Below are 17,824 nucleotides of genomic sequence, written 5' to 3'. Positions count from 1 at the left end.
TGAAAAAGCCATGTGGGTTTATTGCCTTGGCGTTTTTTATGGCGTTTATTCCACAGTTACAATGCAGAGGATGGACCCAGTATCTGTGTGTCCTACGAGAAATAGGCTGAAAACAAACAGTTTCACACAAAACAAAGTCCTGGACTGGTTCATATTGAATTTTACACCATTTGGAACAAACATGCCATTACAAACAAACATACCCGACGCATCAACTGGATCCTGCGTGCCAAAAGCAACAGCAAACAATTTGCACCATCATTTGGGGCCAATCTTCCCAGAGGAGCAGACATTCGAAATAAAGCATGCCTTACAAACCACAGAAAAGAGACAAAAGGGTCTACCAAGTAAATGACATCAGGAGAGGGCAGATACTTGCAATTTATCCTAATCCCTTTTAGCTGGGTGAAACTTCTAACTTGTAAAGGCTGGAAAAACTGCCTAAGGTCAAAAAAAGCAATTTCCACAGAAAGGCTAAAACGCCAGAAAAAACTCCAGAAAAAACGCCAAAACGCAGGTAAATGCATTGGCAGTTTTTTTGGCGTTTTTCATAAAGAAAAAAACGCAGGACAAAAACCCAAGTGGAAACCTAGCCTTTCCCTGCCATCCCAGGTGATACTATAGATATACCCAAGACGAAGGGTGGGAAAACAGCAAGAGGAAAACACAGCCTCAAGGACCTTCTGATCGAAAAGCGAGTCCTCCTGCGCCATCTGATTGAGTCTGTAATGCTGGGCAATGGTATGGAGAGTCCTCTGAATAGCCGTCATACAAATCTGTTCGGGAGAAATGAGACACTGTTCCGCCCACGAAGTAGAGACTGCTCGAGTAGAGTGAGCTCGGATCCCCGTAGGTCAAGAATGGCCAGCTGCAGAGTATGCCAGGCTGATGCCCGACACAATCCATCTAGCAACGGAGTGCTTGGAGATGTTCAAACCCCTGCTGGGGACGAATGAGGCCACAAACAGGTGAGAGGACTTACGTAGGGGTAGACTCCATTCCAGATAAATAGTGAGGCATCTCTTAAGGTCTAGAGTATGCAGAGCTTCCTCTTCAGCAGATCGGGGAGAAGGAAAAAAGGTATACAATACGATCTCTTGGTTTCTGTGAAAGGCTGATGCACCTTAGGAGTAAATTCTGCAAGCAGATATAGGACAACTTTCTCCGGGAAGAAACTCAAGAATGATTCTTGCATAGACAAAGCCTGAAGTTCGCAGATATATCTAGCGGAGGTAATAGCTACCAAAAAAGCAGTCTTCTAAGACAGCAAATTAAGAGATACTGATTGAAGAGGCTCAAAAGGCAGCAACATGAGCATACGAAGGACGAGATTAAGGTCGCAGGGAACCATCTTGGTCACTGGGCGGGGAATCCATCCAGAATTACACAAACTGCAAAACTTCTTCCAGATTTTAATATATCTGAGGGAGGTAACCTTCTTCCTACTGCAAAGAGTCTCAGCCACTGTATCAGAGAAACCCTGAGCCCTCAGGATCTTACGCTCAACCCCAAGGCCGTCAGCTGGAAGATCTCCAGATTCAGGTGTAGAAACCGGCCCTGACGAAGGTCTCTCCAAGCATGGGGCCTCAGAGGGCTTCTGAAACTGAGGTTGATCAAGTCCGAATATCATACACATCTCGGCCCGTCTGGAGCGATGAGGATAACAGAGGCACGGTCATTCTTGATCTTTTGCAGAACCTTGGAAATCAACGAAATTGTAGGAAAACGTAGGCGAGATGGAAATTCCAGATCTGGGCGAAGGCATCTACTGCCGAAGGACGATCCCGAAGATTGAGAGAGAAGAAGGCCGTACCTGAGTATTGACTCTGGAGGCCATAAGGTCGATTTCAGGTTAGCCCCACTACTGGACAATGACCCTGAAGGCCGCAGGATGTAGAGCCCACTCGCCGTTCAGAACAGGAGTTCTGCTCAGGAAATCAGCTCGAAAGTTCAAAGTTCCTTTGAGGTGAACCGCAGTTAGGGTAATCGAACGAGGTCATATGACACTGGCGCTCAGTCATATTAGACCCAACAGCAGCAGAGGTTGTCTGCGCGCATCACACAGACCTCCACTGGCTGCTGGAGAGGAGGATCCAGGTCCCCTGCAGCGCTGCGGGGATCTGGATCTTAAGTCTTATAATCAGCCCTCTTTTTGAAGTCTGATTAGAAGACGACCTTCAACATAAGACAATGGTTATATAATTGTCTTATAAATCGAGCAAATATGGTAAAACAAAACATGCAACAGAGTGCGTAAGTCCCCAACAATCCTTTAGTAGACAAGACAAAAAAAAAAGTTTTAAGGTGTGGGAGGGAGCAGTATGTTTTTGTTCTACCTCCACAGACGGCCAAGGGTATAATCCAGTTGCCCCACACTAAATAGTTCCCACTGGGCAAAGGAAAGCACATGCTTCTATAAATATGAGGAACTTTGTTCATCACAGACAACTCTTCATTGGACTTAACTCTTTAACCCAGGCTGTTTTTTCCCAGGCATTTTTTTTTTGTACCATTCGTGACCAAAGCTGTTTTAACACTTTTGCTCGTGTTTAGCTGTAGTAAGCTGTACCCACACAAATTATGCATTTTTTCAGGACAAGGGCTTTCTTCAGATACCAGTTTGTTTGGTCATATCATCTAATTTCTTATTTTAAAAAAGCACTTTCCTCACTTTTATTTCAAACATCTTTTACTCATCGACAAAAGCTTATGAAAAAAAACGCTAAACAGATTGTACTATTTGTCCTGGGTTCAGAAATACCCGATGTTTTTTTTTTTTTTAGAGTTATTGGGCAATAAGTACAAGTAGCATTTTGCTATTTTTTCCAAATCTGGTCATTCTGTCCCATGGGCTATTTGGGACATCTTTGAAGCCGGCCAATGAAATTTACCCCAGCAAACCATATATTTTTGAAAACTAGACATGCACCAATCCTACTAACACTTGTCTAATTTTGTGGTAGCTATTGACTGTTTTTTATCCCACAAATTGAAATTCAGGCATAAATTTACAGCGCCTGGTATATGCCAGCCAACCACCACCACAATATTTGTTTAGCAACATCTCCTGCGTACAGAGATATCACCCATGCATGGGTTTGAAGTTATTTTGGGGGCTAAAAGGCAACATTCGGGACACACGCAATTCAGGTTTTCAAGTTGAAGTTATGGCATCTGATTCAATTTACCACATCAAACCATATATTTTTGAAAACTAGACACCCCAAGGTATTTCAAATGCTGGTATTTTAACCCTTTTCCCTTCTGGAATTCTACCACTAGCCTATGGGAAAGCTTGCAGTCGTTTTTTTAAAATAATCTCACCCCCCCCCCATATGTTCTGCACCATCCCGAGTACAATGATACGCCCATGCATGTGTTGGTCTGGTAGTTTATATGCTGGGGAAGTGCGCTTTTTTTCATTTTGAAATCTGGTCAGTCTGTTTCTATGCCCTATTTAGGACATTTTTGAACCCTGCCCCACTCCAATTTACCCCAGCAAACCATACACCCTTTGGGTATTCGAAATGCTAGTATTTTAACTCTTTCCATGTCGAGTACTGGTAGAGTAGAAAGCTGGGCTCCATTTACTGGACCTGTATTCAACCTGCAGGGGCAGCCCAACGTTTTCAGGAAGGTCTGAAGAGACAACACGCCGCCGCCACCACCTTGCAGCGGCGCTTGTGCCTTCTGAGGTGAGTTTATGGCATTGTTACCATTTACTACACAGCAGTTTTTGTGTTTAGATGTAATTCTTCACTCATTTACTGGACCCACACCAATTATAGTTCTTGTTTCTCTTCAGGACACAAGCTTTCAGTGGTTTGTTTTAGATTGCAGTTGACTTATTTAACTAAGTTATGCAGATACAGAGTATGTCAGGTTTTTGTACTGTTAAAGTGCCTAAATCGGATTATGTTTTGAGCCAGTATAGTGGCCCCATATATATTTTTGAAAATCAAGGGTATTTGCCTGAGGACATAGGCTTTTTCCACACAATGTTGCTCACTGGCATGTTCTACAAGCCAGCATCAGTGATGCAGCTAGCAGATCCCAGAGGGAAGACATAATTGAGACTAAAAAGCAAGATATACCATTATATTCTGCGCAAGGGGCTGCATGGTGTAATGGTCCCGAGTCAGAAGGGGGTTAAAGGGCATCATCCCACTCTCTGCTTTTAAAGAGATTGTAAGTTAAACAAAGGCCATTTTGGGAAGCAGCACCATCCACTACTTGTAATTTAAATCAATTGTTTACTCTTCGTTTTAGCAGAACTAAATCTTTCATTTGTGCTTTGCTAATGTAGTTTGACTTTTCACCTTTGCAGCATGGTAAAACAGCTATCCAGAGCGATACAAACATGATTCCTAGATTCACATAAAGCAGGTCAACTACATGACTGAATTTGTCATCCAAACCTAACATTTGAATTCAAATTATGGGAGAGGTTTACAATCCATTGCGTATGTATGCATAAAAACTTCCTTGGAATGGAAGTCAAGTTACTATACAATAAATTTATTTTCATGTAATACACAAGAAATACAAACTCAACTTTTAGAAAAAATTTATTGAAAGAAATGCAAGTTAAAACTCCAGATTCTCCTGAAAAGAAAAGAGAAGTGTATGAGTACAAATGTATTCATTTAAGTGACTTTTTAAATGCTAACAGTTCAGTTAAGCCTTTACTAAGATCACCTTGTACTCAAACCTAGAGCTTTTTTGTGTTATGTGGGAGCCCACCACCGTGTGCACACTTGCTTCTGATTGCATGGTAGCCAGCAGCCAATACTATGCTGCCTAGTCCATGCACAAAATGCCGTCTTTGCATATTAACAGTTACTTTTCTAAGGCTGCTGCAGATCAGTTGTACCAATCAGCAGCACTCGCAATGAATAGAGCCATGTTGTGTAACGGGGCAGCTTCCATTTCTAAATGACGTCCGACTTCCTATGTGGGAAGGGTGAATGACTGAACTGCCTCATGTGAACAGTCCCCTGCAACTACTTTAACCATGCCGTTCCATGCCCTCATTAGGTTTTCTGGCACATGTTCCTTTATGGCATGTCATGGCGATTTTAACAAGGTAAACCCAAGGACAGATAGTATTTAAAACCAGAAAATGGCAAGAAGCCTGGTTGCATAAAAAAAATTGAATTTGCACCAGGCAAATGTAACAAAATGTAGGATCGCATACACTCAGTTAACATTTTATACATACCATGGCTTGCTGCATTGGAATCCTGTCTGACCTGCTCACATGATGAAAATTTCATACAGACCTGTATAGCAAAAGCAAAAAGGGCATGATTGTCTTTTCTTTTTTAAAAAAAAAAGGTACAAACGAGGCTGCAACTTTTAGGTTAGGTTCTAATTTTGAACACAAGGTGTGCACTCAGTGGTGCACTTAACACCCCTTCAGTCCCAGGGGTTTTGGGTACCTCAAACAGAGCAATTTTGCCATTTTTGCGGTATGTTGGTTCAGCGATTATTCTCTTCTGATACCATAGATGTAAATTTAGAATGACAAATTTAGTAAAAACTAGCAGGTTAGAAAAAAAACCCTGATTTTTTTTTATATATATTTTCCCTCTGAATCCTCACAAGATTAGGTGAAGTGATGGAAAATCCCTTCAAAGTTTATCAATTCAGGTGTGCTGATTTTAGAAATACCCAATTATCTATACTTTCCCAGCACTTATTGGGAACATACTATGCTATTAGCTTAACAGGTTGGGGGGTTGTGAACAGGGCAAGAGGGTTATACATTTTAGATGTTGTGTTAGGGCAATGGGATTTAAGGTTTTTTTTATCATAGTTTATATTTTCTTTTATTGTATTTCTTTTTTTATTCAAATGCACTGTTATCAGTGCAGTATGGTTACAGCACTGCAGACTTCTGCTGTCAAACAGCCTGATCTCCCAAGAAGCGGCAGGGATGCGCCCCTGCAAGAAGGGCAGGACGTACCAGTATGTCCATAAGGCATTCTTGGGATGAGTTTTTTGGACGTACCAGTACGTCCATAGGGGACCGAAGGGGTTAATACTTGTAAAATGCATTTGTGTGTTCATGTCTTTGCCCAGGGGGTAACTTTACCACTGAGCAATGACCCATAATTTTGGGGGGGGGAAATATATACATACCTTAATCACAAAATGTATGATTCAATGTCAACCAACTCCCCTTCTCCTTACCTAAAGAATGATTAAACATTATTATTGTCTTGAAATAGAGATTAAGGCTGCTGTGGAAATGGATTTTTGTTAATTGTAATATACTTAAGAAGCAAAGACAATAATCCTACAAGAAAGTTCTTGATCTACCTTGTCCAAAATAAGGCAAGCCTGGTATATTTGATTAGAAGACTAGACTAGGCATTTTAACACCAGCTGAAATGCATTATTTATAAGGTAACCTATCGTTAAGTGTTATGCCGCTCAGTGCATGTCCGTTAATATAATATAGCCCAATAAATGGCACTTCACTATTATCAAGCATGCATACTGTAGCCAGCATGTATGCCATCAAGACCAAAGTTAAGAGTCATAGGCTACAAGTTTAATTACTCAGGGAAGCAGCCATACTACTGCCGATATTCCCACAGGTTCAGTCAATATACAGCTGCCTGTTCAGGAGAAAGTAAGTTACTGAGAAACTGCACAAACCTGCTTCCTTAAACACCAATACAAATAAGGTTTTCTATGACACCCCATTATCTGCTTAGAGATCCAGTCCTAGGTACTTTAGGAAAAACATTGCTCCCATGTTTATCCTGACTGATAGGAAGTGTTCTTCAGCATATGCAAGTCAAATAGGCTTCAGTGAAACCTTACAGGACTGAATCTTTAAAAGCAGATATATTCTGACACAACACTTCTGTACTTAAAAGTTGCTGTGTCAACATTAGGCATCAGAATACAATGCAGCACTTTAGTCACATGTTAATTCCCCAATGAACCATCCATCCCCATATGCACAGAAGTTTCACTAGCTTACAGAAAAACCATTCTATTAGTAACTAGTGTTACGGTTCAACTGACACTTCAGCACAAGCCAATTTCTGCAGAGTACCATGTGAAATACATATGTATTCTACATAGTGACATTCATAATGTGTTGATATCCTACCAAGGACATCATTTAAATAGTTTCCACAAAACTCAAACCTTGACGTAAGATGCATACAAGTAAATTAGACAACTTGTGTCTGGTATACTGCACACCCAGAGCACTAGTCCAAGTTCTCCCGACAAGCATCTATTGCAGCAGATGCTGGGATGCTTCCAGTTAAAGTTATGTCCCCCAGTTATATTTGTAAGAGAAAGCCATAACCACCTCAATGTAGAATCATGTAGGGAAAACAAAAAAGTGATACTGCTAGGTCACAAGAAAGCTTAGAACAGTAACCCTTGGCAGCTCATTACTTTCAAGCTCTGATGTGTATAAAAGTTAACATTAGTAGCTAAGGGAAGCAAAAGCTTAGTTACTGGTTTCACACTAGGCTAACTCAATGTGATCTTTGCAGCAACTGGTCAGACAACAAGATTTTCTTGTTTGGCGCTCAAACTATTGTCACTGGCTAAGTAATGTTAAGCGAAACGCTTACGGAAAGTTAGCCATAAGAGAAAATCTGGTATAAACGTGTACTATATTTAGTATTAGCATAAACAGAGCTTATTGTGCCAGTGTGCAGTCAGTCAATATGCCCCATTAAGTCACTGCATTGGTGAAACACTACAAAGATGGATGTAAAGATGGATGTATTGCCAAGTAATTTATCACAGTATAGATCAGTGTTCAGCCTACAGAACTTTTACTGAAAGACTAACATAAAGCCTTCCATATAATTCCAGGTAGAGCATCACATGCTTGCTATACATGGTCAGGCTTCATGACTAGAGACTTCAGACTAGTCTAGTTCTTTAGTAAAGAAAATGGTGAATCAAATGAAGTCTCTACAATTAGGAGGCACGCAAAATGCAGTGCGCTAGTGTGTCAAGCTGTTTAACAGTTAAACGTTCACAGCCAGATGACACTGATCTTACCGGCTCCACTTGCACATTAAGTTGTGCACACGTCTTAATTGTTTGAGTTCGTTACTTGAGTCAAAGGCACAAAACATTCTACAAAGTAGAATGAGGCACATGCTTTGTTCAAATTGTAGCAAAGTCAGCACAAACCTTGCACTAGAGGCACCACAGGTTTCCTACACAAGTAATTTACTAAAACGTACACATGCTAACAGACCACCCACACGTTCGCGATCCTTCGGAAGTTTGTGCAGACACGAAATATCAGAAATCATGTTACTTTGGGGGGATAAGGCATCAGAAAGTCTTAAATGTAAATAGACATCACAACACACAGGTTTATTAGATACAACCCCATTGGGATCAAATTTGAGTTTTCAATATGAAAACTTTACAGGACCTGTAATCAGCAGAGCTGAACACAATTACAGACCACCTCAGTCTAATACGACACTAAACCTGTCAATTTAAAAAAGTGTATTAGCAAGTCAGGATCTTTTCGTTCTAAACCACACTTTCCCCGATTTATGAAAATAAACTGCAGGCAAAGCCTTCGTGAACGCCGCTCCTACCAGTTTGCAAGTAGTTGACACGAGTCCACACCAATATCAAGTGCTGCATTGTATGCCGTTTAACAGAAGAGTTATGTCAGAATAGCAGTATACATAGTAACAGACCAAGGTAGAGTATTTCTTGGGTACCTACCTGGAAGCCGTCAGCAATGAGCATCTTGAAGCAAGCGGGATTACTACATCCGGGATCCTACAGTCCAATGGTAGCACTATGTTCCTCAAAGTTATGCACTGCAGAAATGCTTGCCACAGATGGCCACTAAGATTAAATGCAACTTAAGTGGCTAAAAACTTCAGCAAAGTTGAAAAGCTCTCCATGTCTCTGGCTGTCAAAGAGACTAATTACACTTAATTTCGACTTTCCATTTTTGCAGTTCAGACTAAACCTGAAAGTGTATAAAAACGTAACCAGCTGCTTTTGTCGGCAGCTTATCTTACAGGAACAGATGACTGAAACGATCAAGAAATGTTAACTGGAAAGTGGATATGTACATGTTAAGTCTCAAAAACCTCAGACTTGAATACTAGTGCTTCGGAGTTTTAAGATTTTAAAGTTCAAAAAGTATACACGTATTGAATTTTCGGAAGCCATATGTATACATTGACCACGTTGGTTAGGTCCATTTATGTTGGCCAAGTAACGTTTTCTGATTTAACACTTGATTTGCTGGTGCTGGGAACAGCTTTGTTGGCTACAGCTGAGACTGCTCCTTTACAGCCAGTAAAAAGCTATACTCATTTCTAAAATTAACATGGGTAAGGAAATTAATATATTGCTAACCTTCCTATTGAAGTATGCCAAAAAAAAAGACAAACTAATATTTAAAAATATAAAAAATAGGCTTGCCAAAACATTCACTGCGCCCGGACAGCAAGTTACCATATAGACCGTGCCGTGTGCTTTAAGGATTTGACAGTTCTATATAACTGGCGACAATCCCTGCCTGTTACAACCTACAGTTTTTTTTCAGCTTCACAAAAAAATTGTTTTATAGGACACAAAAAAGTGATTTCTTTTGAAATACTGTATACCTTTTAGAAGACAAATAGAAGAATGTTATAGTGCCAGCAGTTAGCAGCTTAGCATTACTGAAGAGCCATTTGCTGTTTAAACACTAAAAATAAAGTGAGCTGAAGTCACACATTCAGCAAGGCACTGAATTACATCTTTGTTTAAGCAGGGCAAAAAGTCCACTACTAATAGTAGCAGTAAGAATATTAAGCGGTCACGCTAGGCTGTGTGACACATTTTCACATCACATGGTATTTAACATTTTAACAGCAAATTAAACTATACCATACACACTGTTTATACTAATGAGATAGCATCTACGGTACAAAGGTTATTTGCACCCACTTGCTCACTGACAGCAAGCCATGTCCTACAGCCTTAAAAAAAAAAAAAAAGTGGTATTAACTAGTTTGCCTGCGAACACCAATGGAAACGAAGGGGATTAAAGAGACCACCTGCAACAGCAAGTTGGAGCAGGATACAGATGTGCCAGTCTCAATCGTTAATGCTACATAAAAGCCTGCGTACATATCTAAAGTGCATATGACCAGCAACACTGTATACACAACACAATTACACATTAGCAAAAAGTGACCATGGCCCTTTTCTACAAGATTACCACCAGTCACACCGATATCGGTAGCTAGGTGGTTTCCCGTAGTTACAATATACAGCCCATGGGGTAAGCCATTAAGATGCCATGTAAAGAGCCCCAGAACACCTCTCCTAGATTTGTCATGCGAGACAAGTTTGTAGATGGCATACAAGAATGAGCATGTGCCCTGGCAATATGGTTTACCTCAGCCAACTGAAGCCAGTCACTCTTTGCTCCTTAATGTTAAACACGGTATGGTCTCGTTCCCCAGTGGCATTGCATAAACCAAGTGTCTGAACTGTAACAGTGACTAAAGAAAAACAATCATTCCCTGGAAGACAGTCTGAACATGTGCAGGAAAGCTTAACATAAGCAGTCATGAAACATTGTCATTGTACACAACACAAAAATACACAACTGCCATATGGGGGGCGGGGAGTCTGCACTTTAGTTAAAGATCAGTTTCCAGTCAATTACTGAATAATTAGACACCAACACGTAGCCTTCTCTGGAAGAGCATTTTCAAAATTGTATGTAAAACAATTCTGGGCAACCTATTTTGACCATTAATGACTTTGTCATAATGAATCTGTACAGGAGAAGTACAGTCTAAGCACCTAGTTTATGCAATAAGCCACTATGCATTACAAGTCAATAAAGATCAATGATCAGTTACTGCCCTGGCACAGCCCAATACACGCTGCCTAGAACTACCCATCCCAACACAATAAGTTTCACATTGAGTTTTGTTTTGTTTTTTATTTAGAAGTTATTCAATACAACCCATTACAAGTTTCACTGAGCTTTTGTTCCGGCCACAAAATGCTCAAAAAGGGAATAAAATCCTTGATTGCCAGAGAAGTGAACATTAATGCACGCCCCGTGCCGCTGGCATGCAGAGAACTGCAGCAGCCATTTTTTCGAGCTTCTAGCTATAAAGGGGCACAACAGTTTGTTGGAGCAGCATCTTCACAGTACCAGCGTACTTTTGGGTGCACGTTAATAGTGCCGAGATGCCCAACTGGCTTTTAAAAGGGGGTGCACAGCTGGCAGACATGACTGAAGCACGGCTAGTCAATCTGTGATCTCGCCAAGAAAGTGGAATCCATGTAGGACTAATTCTTAGCTTCTGGGTTGTTTGCTCAGTTTGCATTAGCAAGTGGCAACACCCTGTGCTGCAGAAGGTTTGAAGCATTTTATAGATATATATATAAAAAAAAAAAAAACATTCACTGCCATAAAACAACGGAGGGGTTGTGGACTTACGAGACCTGCATTACACTAATAGGATTCACAAATACTGGGTCAAGCAACTGAGCATCAGTAAAAATTTTACTTCAGTACTAAAAAAGGAAAATTAAAAAAAAAATAAGTGAGCATTTGAAATTAACATTTAAAGGGACTGATCTCTCTAAAATCTGGGCTTTTTGTTTGGACCTTCATAGTCCTCTCTTGCCCTCCCATAACCAGCCCCTGCTGCAGCAGGCGGCACGGATCCAATCCCTCTGGAACCTTGGGCATTGGGAGTCCCTGCGTTCCCTGGGACAAAACGATCATTGCGCTATAGCAACAGAAATGCAGTTCATTACAGAAGATGTGGTCCATGTATGTGTATTATGTATTTTAGAAGGGTCCCGCAGTCAAGGTTCGTCGATACAATCACCAGTGAGTCGATCCACAGGTACCAGGAACATAGAAAGGAAAAGAGGGTAATTTGCAAATTAGTTACGTTATCACAGAAGCCACTATGTATGATCCCACACTTGCCAAGGACATCTGTTTCAAACGAACAGACTTCTTGACGTGCTACAAAAAAAGTTTTGTTTTTGTGTTTTTAAAACTGGGCAGGTGGAGTAATTGGCGTACTTGCACCGTCACCTAATTTAGTTAAATCTAAATTGAAATTCGCTGCTTAACAAGACATTGATGTATATAGGTGAAAGGCTACAGCCCTGCACTCAAGCACAAAAACCTCAAATTTTAGGTTAATCAGATATATGAAATCTGCAATAGAGCCACTTAATACAGATGAATGGGTTTTGCGTTTTACTCCACTGCTCACTTATGAAGTTATGCCATTGGGGGAGGGGGGTACAGTTTACAGAATACCCATGAGCACATACTGCTCTGTTATATGCCTACACAGCATTGCAGTTGTAAGTGAAACAAATTAAATGTGTTAACAAGTCCTGGTTATCAAAAAATAAATAAAGGCATAGACGTTTTGTTCGAGCATCATTCAAGCTAAATGCTAGTAGGTGGCGAGGGACCACTAGCCAACCCTTCAGGCGGCATTGGGACCCAGTGTTATAGCTGACAAGTAGTTCTTGCAGCTGATGTTATCAAACAAGGCCCATGTAACAAAAGCCACCACTTATTATAGTGATAAAATACACCAACACTAGTATTCTGAAGTACATCTTTGGTAACATAGGAAAGAACCAAGTCATTTGGAGGTTTTCCACTGTATGGAAAGTGACATTTACACAGTCCCTTAAGCAATTGGTAAAATGATCTTAAAAATGCACTGAGGCCCAGAGTGCTCTTTTCAGTGGCACTATATATATATCCATTTCCAAATTGTGCAGAAGCCCAAGACTACATCATGTAACCCGCCTGTCACTCGCATCACAGTGATGGTCTGTGCAAACTACGCAACACTCAGCCTTTACATCACAAAATTGGGCGCATGGAAATTCACCCAGTGATATGTGTTAAAGTGTAAGCTCATTAAAAAGCATTTAGGATGCATTACACATTCAACATGGAATGGTTATTGTTTTCACTATTACAGTTCTCCCATTTAGTGTATCACTTAAAACAATATTTCCAGAAAAAAAACATGCTCATCCAAATATATAAATGGGTACCAAAGCAGGGGCAGCAGCTTTCATTAATGGAGACTGCTACCTTTTTTGTACTGCGCATATTTGTTTCTGCTTCAAAATACCTCATAAGTAAAGTTAAATCCAAATCATTAGTGGGTATAGATGAAGCTAAGAAAATATCCAGATAATGTGGTCAACCATGTAACAGGTCAAGCACATTTATGAAACCAAGAATTCCTCCATAACATGCTACTTTGACCAATGAAAGTACAGAATCGCATGAAAAGTTGGACTAAAGTAGTTGCAAAAGTGCAAGACGTTCAGGAAGTTTAAGTGTTTCTACAGATGCTTTCAAGTTACAACAGAATACGTTACCATGTCGCTCCCCATCATAGCTGCTTGTGCCACAGCGGGATTGCCATCATAGCCCATGCCAGGTCCCATTGGAGGATACTTTTGGCCTGCAGAGCCATATGGATCTAAAAAGTAATTTTTTTTTATTTTTTTTTTTAGACCCAATACTAACAAAACCATTTGTAGCAGCTATGAAAAGTGTACATTACCTCCCATAGCCATTGCATTTGCTCCCATGCGCATCTCCCGTTCTCTCTATTGCAAGAAAGGGAAAAAAAGTTTGGTTATTTAAAACTGAAATCCTTTCAAATATCAATAGGCAGACAACGGAACAGTTACTTACGGGGTCCATGTAACCCATACGATAATCATCTCTCTGCCTCATCATTTGCTCTTCCATGTCACGCTGGCGGAGCAACAACTCTTCTTCGCGTCTGCGGCGTTCTTCTTCTTGCCTGTTTAATAAACACTATTAAGTACATCAAGGCTAAAGAAAACAGAAATGGGTGCGCAGAATCAAGGCTATAAACTTCTACCATGCCCTTTATAAACCTATTAAAAAGTGGAGCACCCTGTAAAAATGTTAAACCTTTGCTTGTTTGACAATTAGTGACAAGAAACGGAACAAATCTGACCTCAGCTGCATTTCCTTGCGCTTCTGCATTTCTTGGTTGTGAATTTCTTCCATACGTCTTAGCTCTTCTTGACGTCTCATTAAATCTAAGGAACAAATATTTAAAATGAGAAGCTGACAGTGGGTAAGCAGATTTAATGACTTAAATTTAAGGGGCCATGCTTACAGCTCAATTCTTAGATAAGACATGGAGTAGAAGGCACATAAGCTACAGAGAACGTAGCAGCAATGAGATGCGTTTCAACATTAGCCACCTCTACACAATCTAGTTTATAACCTGGAACATTTTCTAGGAATCAAGGGACAAGGCACAACTAACCTTGGCGGAGGAGATTAGCTTGATGCTCATGGTATGCGTCTTCCATTTCACTTTCAAGTTTCTCTTTTGCTTCTTTAATGTTTTTCTCCACTTGTTGCCTTTGTTGCTTCTCCATCTCATCCAGAGATTTCCACCTCTTTGAATATTCAAACTCAAAGGTACCATGTTGAGCAAACCGAGGAGGAATCTCACGTTCCCTGGTACGAAGAAGTTAATCAATGAAAACCATGTAGGGGAACGATCAATGTACTAGATAAGTCAACACATTGTGGTAAATTGAATTACTTAGTTGTATTCATTAATGAAGACCTATGGAGGAAATATTTTCAACTTTCAATCAGGATCACCTGAGCACTGCCATAAAGAACAGGCCACCACACACAAAAAAGGGAAGTTAGTGTAAGCAATACTGTAAGATTGTAACAGTGAAGTATTTGTCTATGCTAACCTATATTACTATATCCAGTACTCTATGTTCAAGGAGGGGGGATTGTAAAACCATTAATACTCACTTTTGGTACAAGTGATTTTTCTGAGCAAGTTTCTCAGGCAGTCCATCCTCTGCATCAAACTGTTCAAGCGGCTCCACTATAACAGGCATTGGAGTCCTGCAAATAATTATAATCATGTCAAGAACAGCCTTTGCAATATATCCAAGGCTCCTAAGAGTAATAAATGTGCATCAAGCAACAAAGACAAGGAAACTTACGTTGTTAGGAGGAAGACTCCTTCATTGCATCTTTCCAGAGCTTTTCTAGCTGCAGGCTTTGCTGCAAACTCAACTATTCCTTTTCCTGTAGATCGTCCTCTATCATCCACAATAACCACAGCCCTTTCCACTGGGCCAAACTGGCTGAAAGCTTCTTCCAGAAGTTCATTGGACACATAAGGAGAAAGGTTGCGTACAGAAAGCGCAGCAGAGTGCGTGGCGAATCGTACACGTAGCTGCCTGCCCCTCATAGGGTAATCATCAAGCTCTGCCTTTGCAATTTCTGACAACGCTCTTGATTCCTAGGAGAACGTAAAAAGCATTAATATTTATAAGTCAGTGTTTTAGATCGCAGATGTGAAAGAAACATGCAACCGCATAATATACCTCTCCTATGATTATGGAGGGGGGGGGGTCTAACGTGTGTATTCAATCATTAACCATCACCAAGACAGGAGCCTCTCCCCCACAGAAAAAGCCATCCATTAAGGTCTGTTACAGCTTAGTCGATGGGGGAGATACGCATTTAGTGTTGGCTTTTTAAATAAGTTTATGGAAGCTGTAACGAGCCTCTATAGATTAGACAGGGCAGGGTGTGGGGGAGAACACAAAGGTCTCTTGTAACTGGCCCATTGCGCAGGACACTGGGGCTGCTTAGGCATAACCAGCGGGCAGAGTAACGCACATAACCATTTTAAATGTATAATCTGTTAACACAGACCAAAATGCAATGAGCTGGGGGGGAGGGGGAGCACGCTTTTGTTACGTTTTTATACTATATAGGCCTCGGCTTAATTGTCTGCAGTCCCAGAGCCACAATGCCATGACATTTATTAGAACAGATCTAAGGTGCCTTACAATCTAGGAAGCCCTAGCTGTAAACCTGCAGCCCTTTCAGCCATTACTATGCATAAGACAATTATAAACTAAATGACATCCTTACCAGTTTAATAAAGCCAAAGCCTTTGCTTTTGTTAATAAAGACTTCCCCTGGCTCGCCATATTTTGCGAATAATTTTTTAAACTCTTCCTCTGTAATATCTGCCGGAAGGTTCCCAACAAACAGTCGGCAACGTTGGGTGTAGGTCTTCTCTCCGGGCCGTCGAAGCAGAGACAAGGAAGCTTTAATACCCTGTGAAGAGAAGATGTGAAGCATTAACCAAAACGCCACCAGCACGCACAAAATCCGCAAGTCAAATGCGGTCACACCTCAGGCATCGATCGCCGACATAATCAAGATCAGAAATTCCAGTCATCCCATAGAAAAAAAATGACAATTGCTTAAAACGCGCTAATGCATAAAAAAGGGGTATTAACGATGGGGAATTAGAAAATGCCCAAGGACATAAATGCTAATCACACGGAGATGGGGGGGGTTCTCCCAAAATGGAGCCCAGACAAAGGCAGCCACAGCCCAGGCGGCCATCTTAGGCACTTCCTGTAACGCCACACGAATACGCAGCGCATATAACAACTCGCATGTTCCTAGTCTATCACGACAAAAATAAAGCCCAAGTCTTTCTCGCTATAACAACAGGAAATACATGTGTTAAAAAAAAACCTTACAGCATATAGCGAAGGATTCGTTCACAGTTACACGTGCTCCTACGGGCTATACAAACCCAACCAACTATAAAACGGTAAACCAACGTTCATACTTTAAACGAAACACGCCGGACGAGCTATATAGTCAAAGTACAGGGTGCCGAGCCCATCCCGGGACTCAGCATAACAAAGCAGATCACTCACCTCAGAGGTTGTTTGCTCTAGCGGCTTTTCATCCCTGGGCCCCTGCACCGGGGGCGCCTGTGAAAATCGAGACTGGCCAGGGTAAGGCCTTTTCTGGCCGATCTGGCTGTTAGGCCCTGGCCGGGGCCTCTGCTGCTGCTGTTGTTGTTGCTGCAGCTGCTGTGGCGTCTTCATAGCCGGAGACGGACCTTTTTGCTGCTGCTGCGGTGGCGGCAGTTGCTGCTGCGGTGTTTTTTGCGGTTGCTGGGGAGGCTTTTGTGGCGGCTGAGGTGTCTTTTGTTGCTGCTGCGGAGGCTGTTGCTGAGGAGTTTTCTGTTGAGGCTGGGGAGAGGGTTTAGGCGGCTGTTGCGCTGGTGTAGGGGTGGTAGGTTTTGCGGGTGTAGACGGCTGCTGCTGCGGGGTGTTTGGAGGCTTTTGTTGCGGAGATTGGGGAGGCTTTGTCTGAGGAGAAGCTGCAGGGGTCTGCGCGGGAGTCTGAGGTTTAGCTGCGACCGTTTGAAGCGGCTTTGGAGTTTCGGGATTCGGAGGTTGCTGCGGTGGTTTTTGTTGCTGAAGTTGGGGCTTCAGATGCTGTGGCGGAGGCCCGCGGTTCTGCTCCATATAACCGTGCCCGCGAAAGTTGTGCATTCCCATTCCACGACCGCCGTTACTACCGCGCCGGTATATACTCATTCCAGCTCCTCCGCCGCCACCACGGTTTCTGAATCTATCACGAGACATGCTGATTGAGAAACTGGTTGTAACGCGCTTAGGAACTCTAACTACCAACCTAAGATGGCGGCGAGCGAGAAGACCAGTTTTGTGTCCTTTGTCCTTTAACTATATAGAGTTTGCTCAATCACGCCTTCCGTGCTGCGAACCAATAAGAAGTAGGCGGTGGAGAACAACTTCTTGTTCTATTGGCGGAAGGCGTTAACGTAACGGACATTGATCTTATGCCTGTTGATTATTGGCTCTTCTCAATGTCTATAAAATATTTTGACCAATAGACGGAAAGAAAATATGTTTGCGATTGGAGGGC

General features: G+C 41.6%; 1 protein-coding gene across 4 annotated transcripts; it reads right to left on the bottom strand.

Annotated features, from left to right (window-relative positions):
* Window positions 1-4,555: 4,555 nt before the first annotated feature.
* On the bottom strand, window positions 4,556-17,579 carry SFPQ (splicing factor proline and glutamine rich). Of its 4 annotated transcripts, none has more exons than XR_008346209.1 (12): window positions 16,804-17,579; window positions 15,998-16,186; window positions 15,055-15,356; window positions 14,858-14,953; window positions 14,346-14,542; window positions 14,028-14,112; window positions 13,736-13,847; window positions 13,602-13,647; window positions 13,414-13,517; window positions 6,145-6,195; window positions 5,222-5,282; window positions 4,556-4,605 (listed from the first exon to the last, which is right to left on the bottom strand). XR_008346209.1 is itself a non-coding variant. In XM_053454685.1 (10 exons), the coding sequence occupies exons 1-10, from the start codon at window positions 17,521-17,523 to the stop codon at window positions 11,622-11,624; spliced, it is 2,001 nt and encodes a 666-aa protein (XP_053310660.1). In that variant the 5' UTR covers window positions 17,524-17,579; the 3' UTR covers window positions 10,955-11,621. The 4 variants fall into 4 exon arrangements, 2 of the variants coding, with proteins under 2 accessions (XP_053310660.1, XP_053310661.1); XR_008346210.1 differs by having other exon boundaries at window positions 13,414-13,499; XM_053454685.1 differs by lacking the exons at window positions 4,556-4,605; window positions 5,222-5,282; window positions 6,145-6,195 and adding an exon at window positions 10,955-11,771.
* Window positions 17,580-17,824: the final 245 nt, after the last annotated feature.

This window comes from Spea bombifrons, chromosome 2 (genome assembly GCF_027358695.1).
Source record: "Spea bombifrons isolate aSpeBom1 chromosome 2, aSpeBom1.2.pri, whole genome shotgun sequence".
In the NCBI taxonomy this organism is placed as follows: domain Eukaryota; kingdom Metazoa; phylum Chordata; class Amphibia; order Anura; family Pelobatidae; genus Spea; species Spea bombifrons.
Note: the sequence above shows the minus strand (reverse complement) of the source record. Positions and strands in the feature narration are given on the sequence as shown.

Excerpts from the sequence above, each read along its gene's own strand:
- SFPQ (XM_053454685.1), bottom strand. The coding sequence starts at position 17,523 with ATGTCTCGTGATAGATTCAGAAACCGTGGTGGCGGCGGAGGAGCTGGA. Across the intron at positions 14,543-14,857 it reads AAAAATCACTTGTACCAAAA|GGAACGTGAGATTCCTCCTC; the intron begins GTGAGTATTAAT and ends TCTTCGTACCAG. Across the intron at positions 13,518-13,601 it reads AAATGCAATGGCTATGGGAG|ATCCATATGGCTCTGCAGGC; the intron begins GTAATGTACACT and ends ATTACTTTTTAG.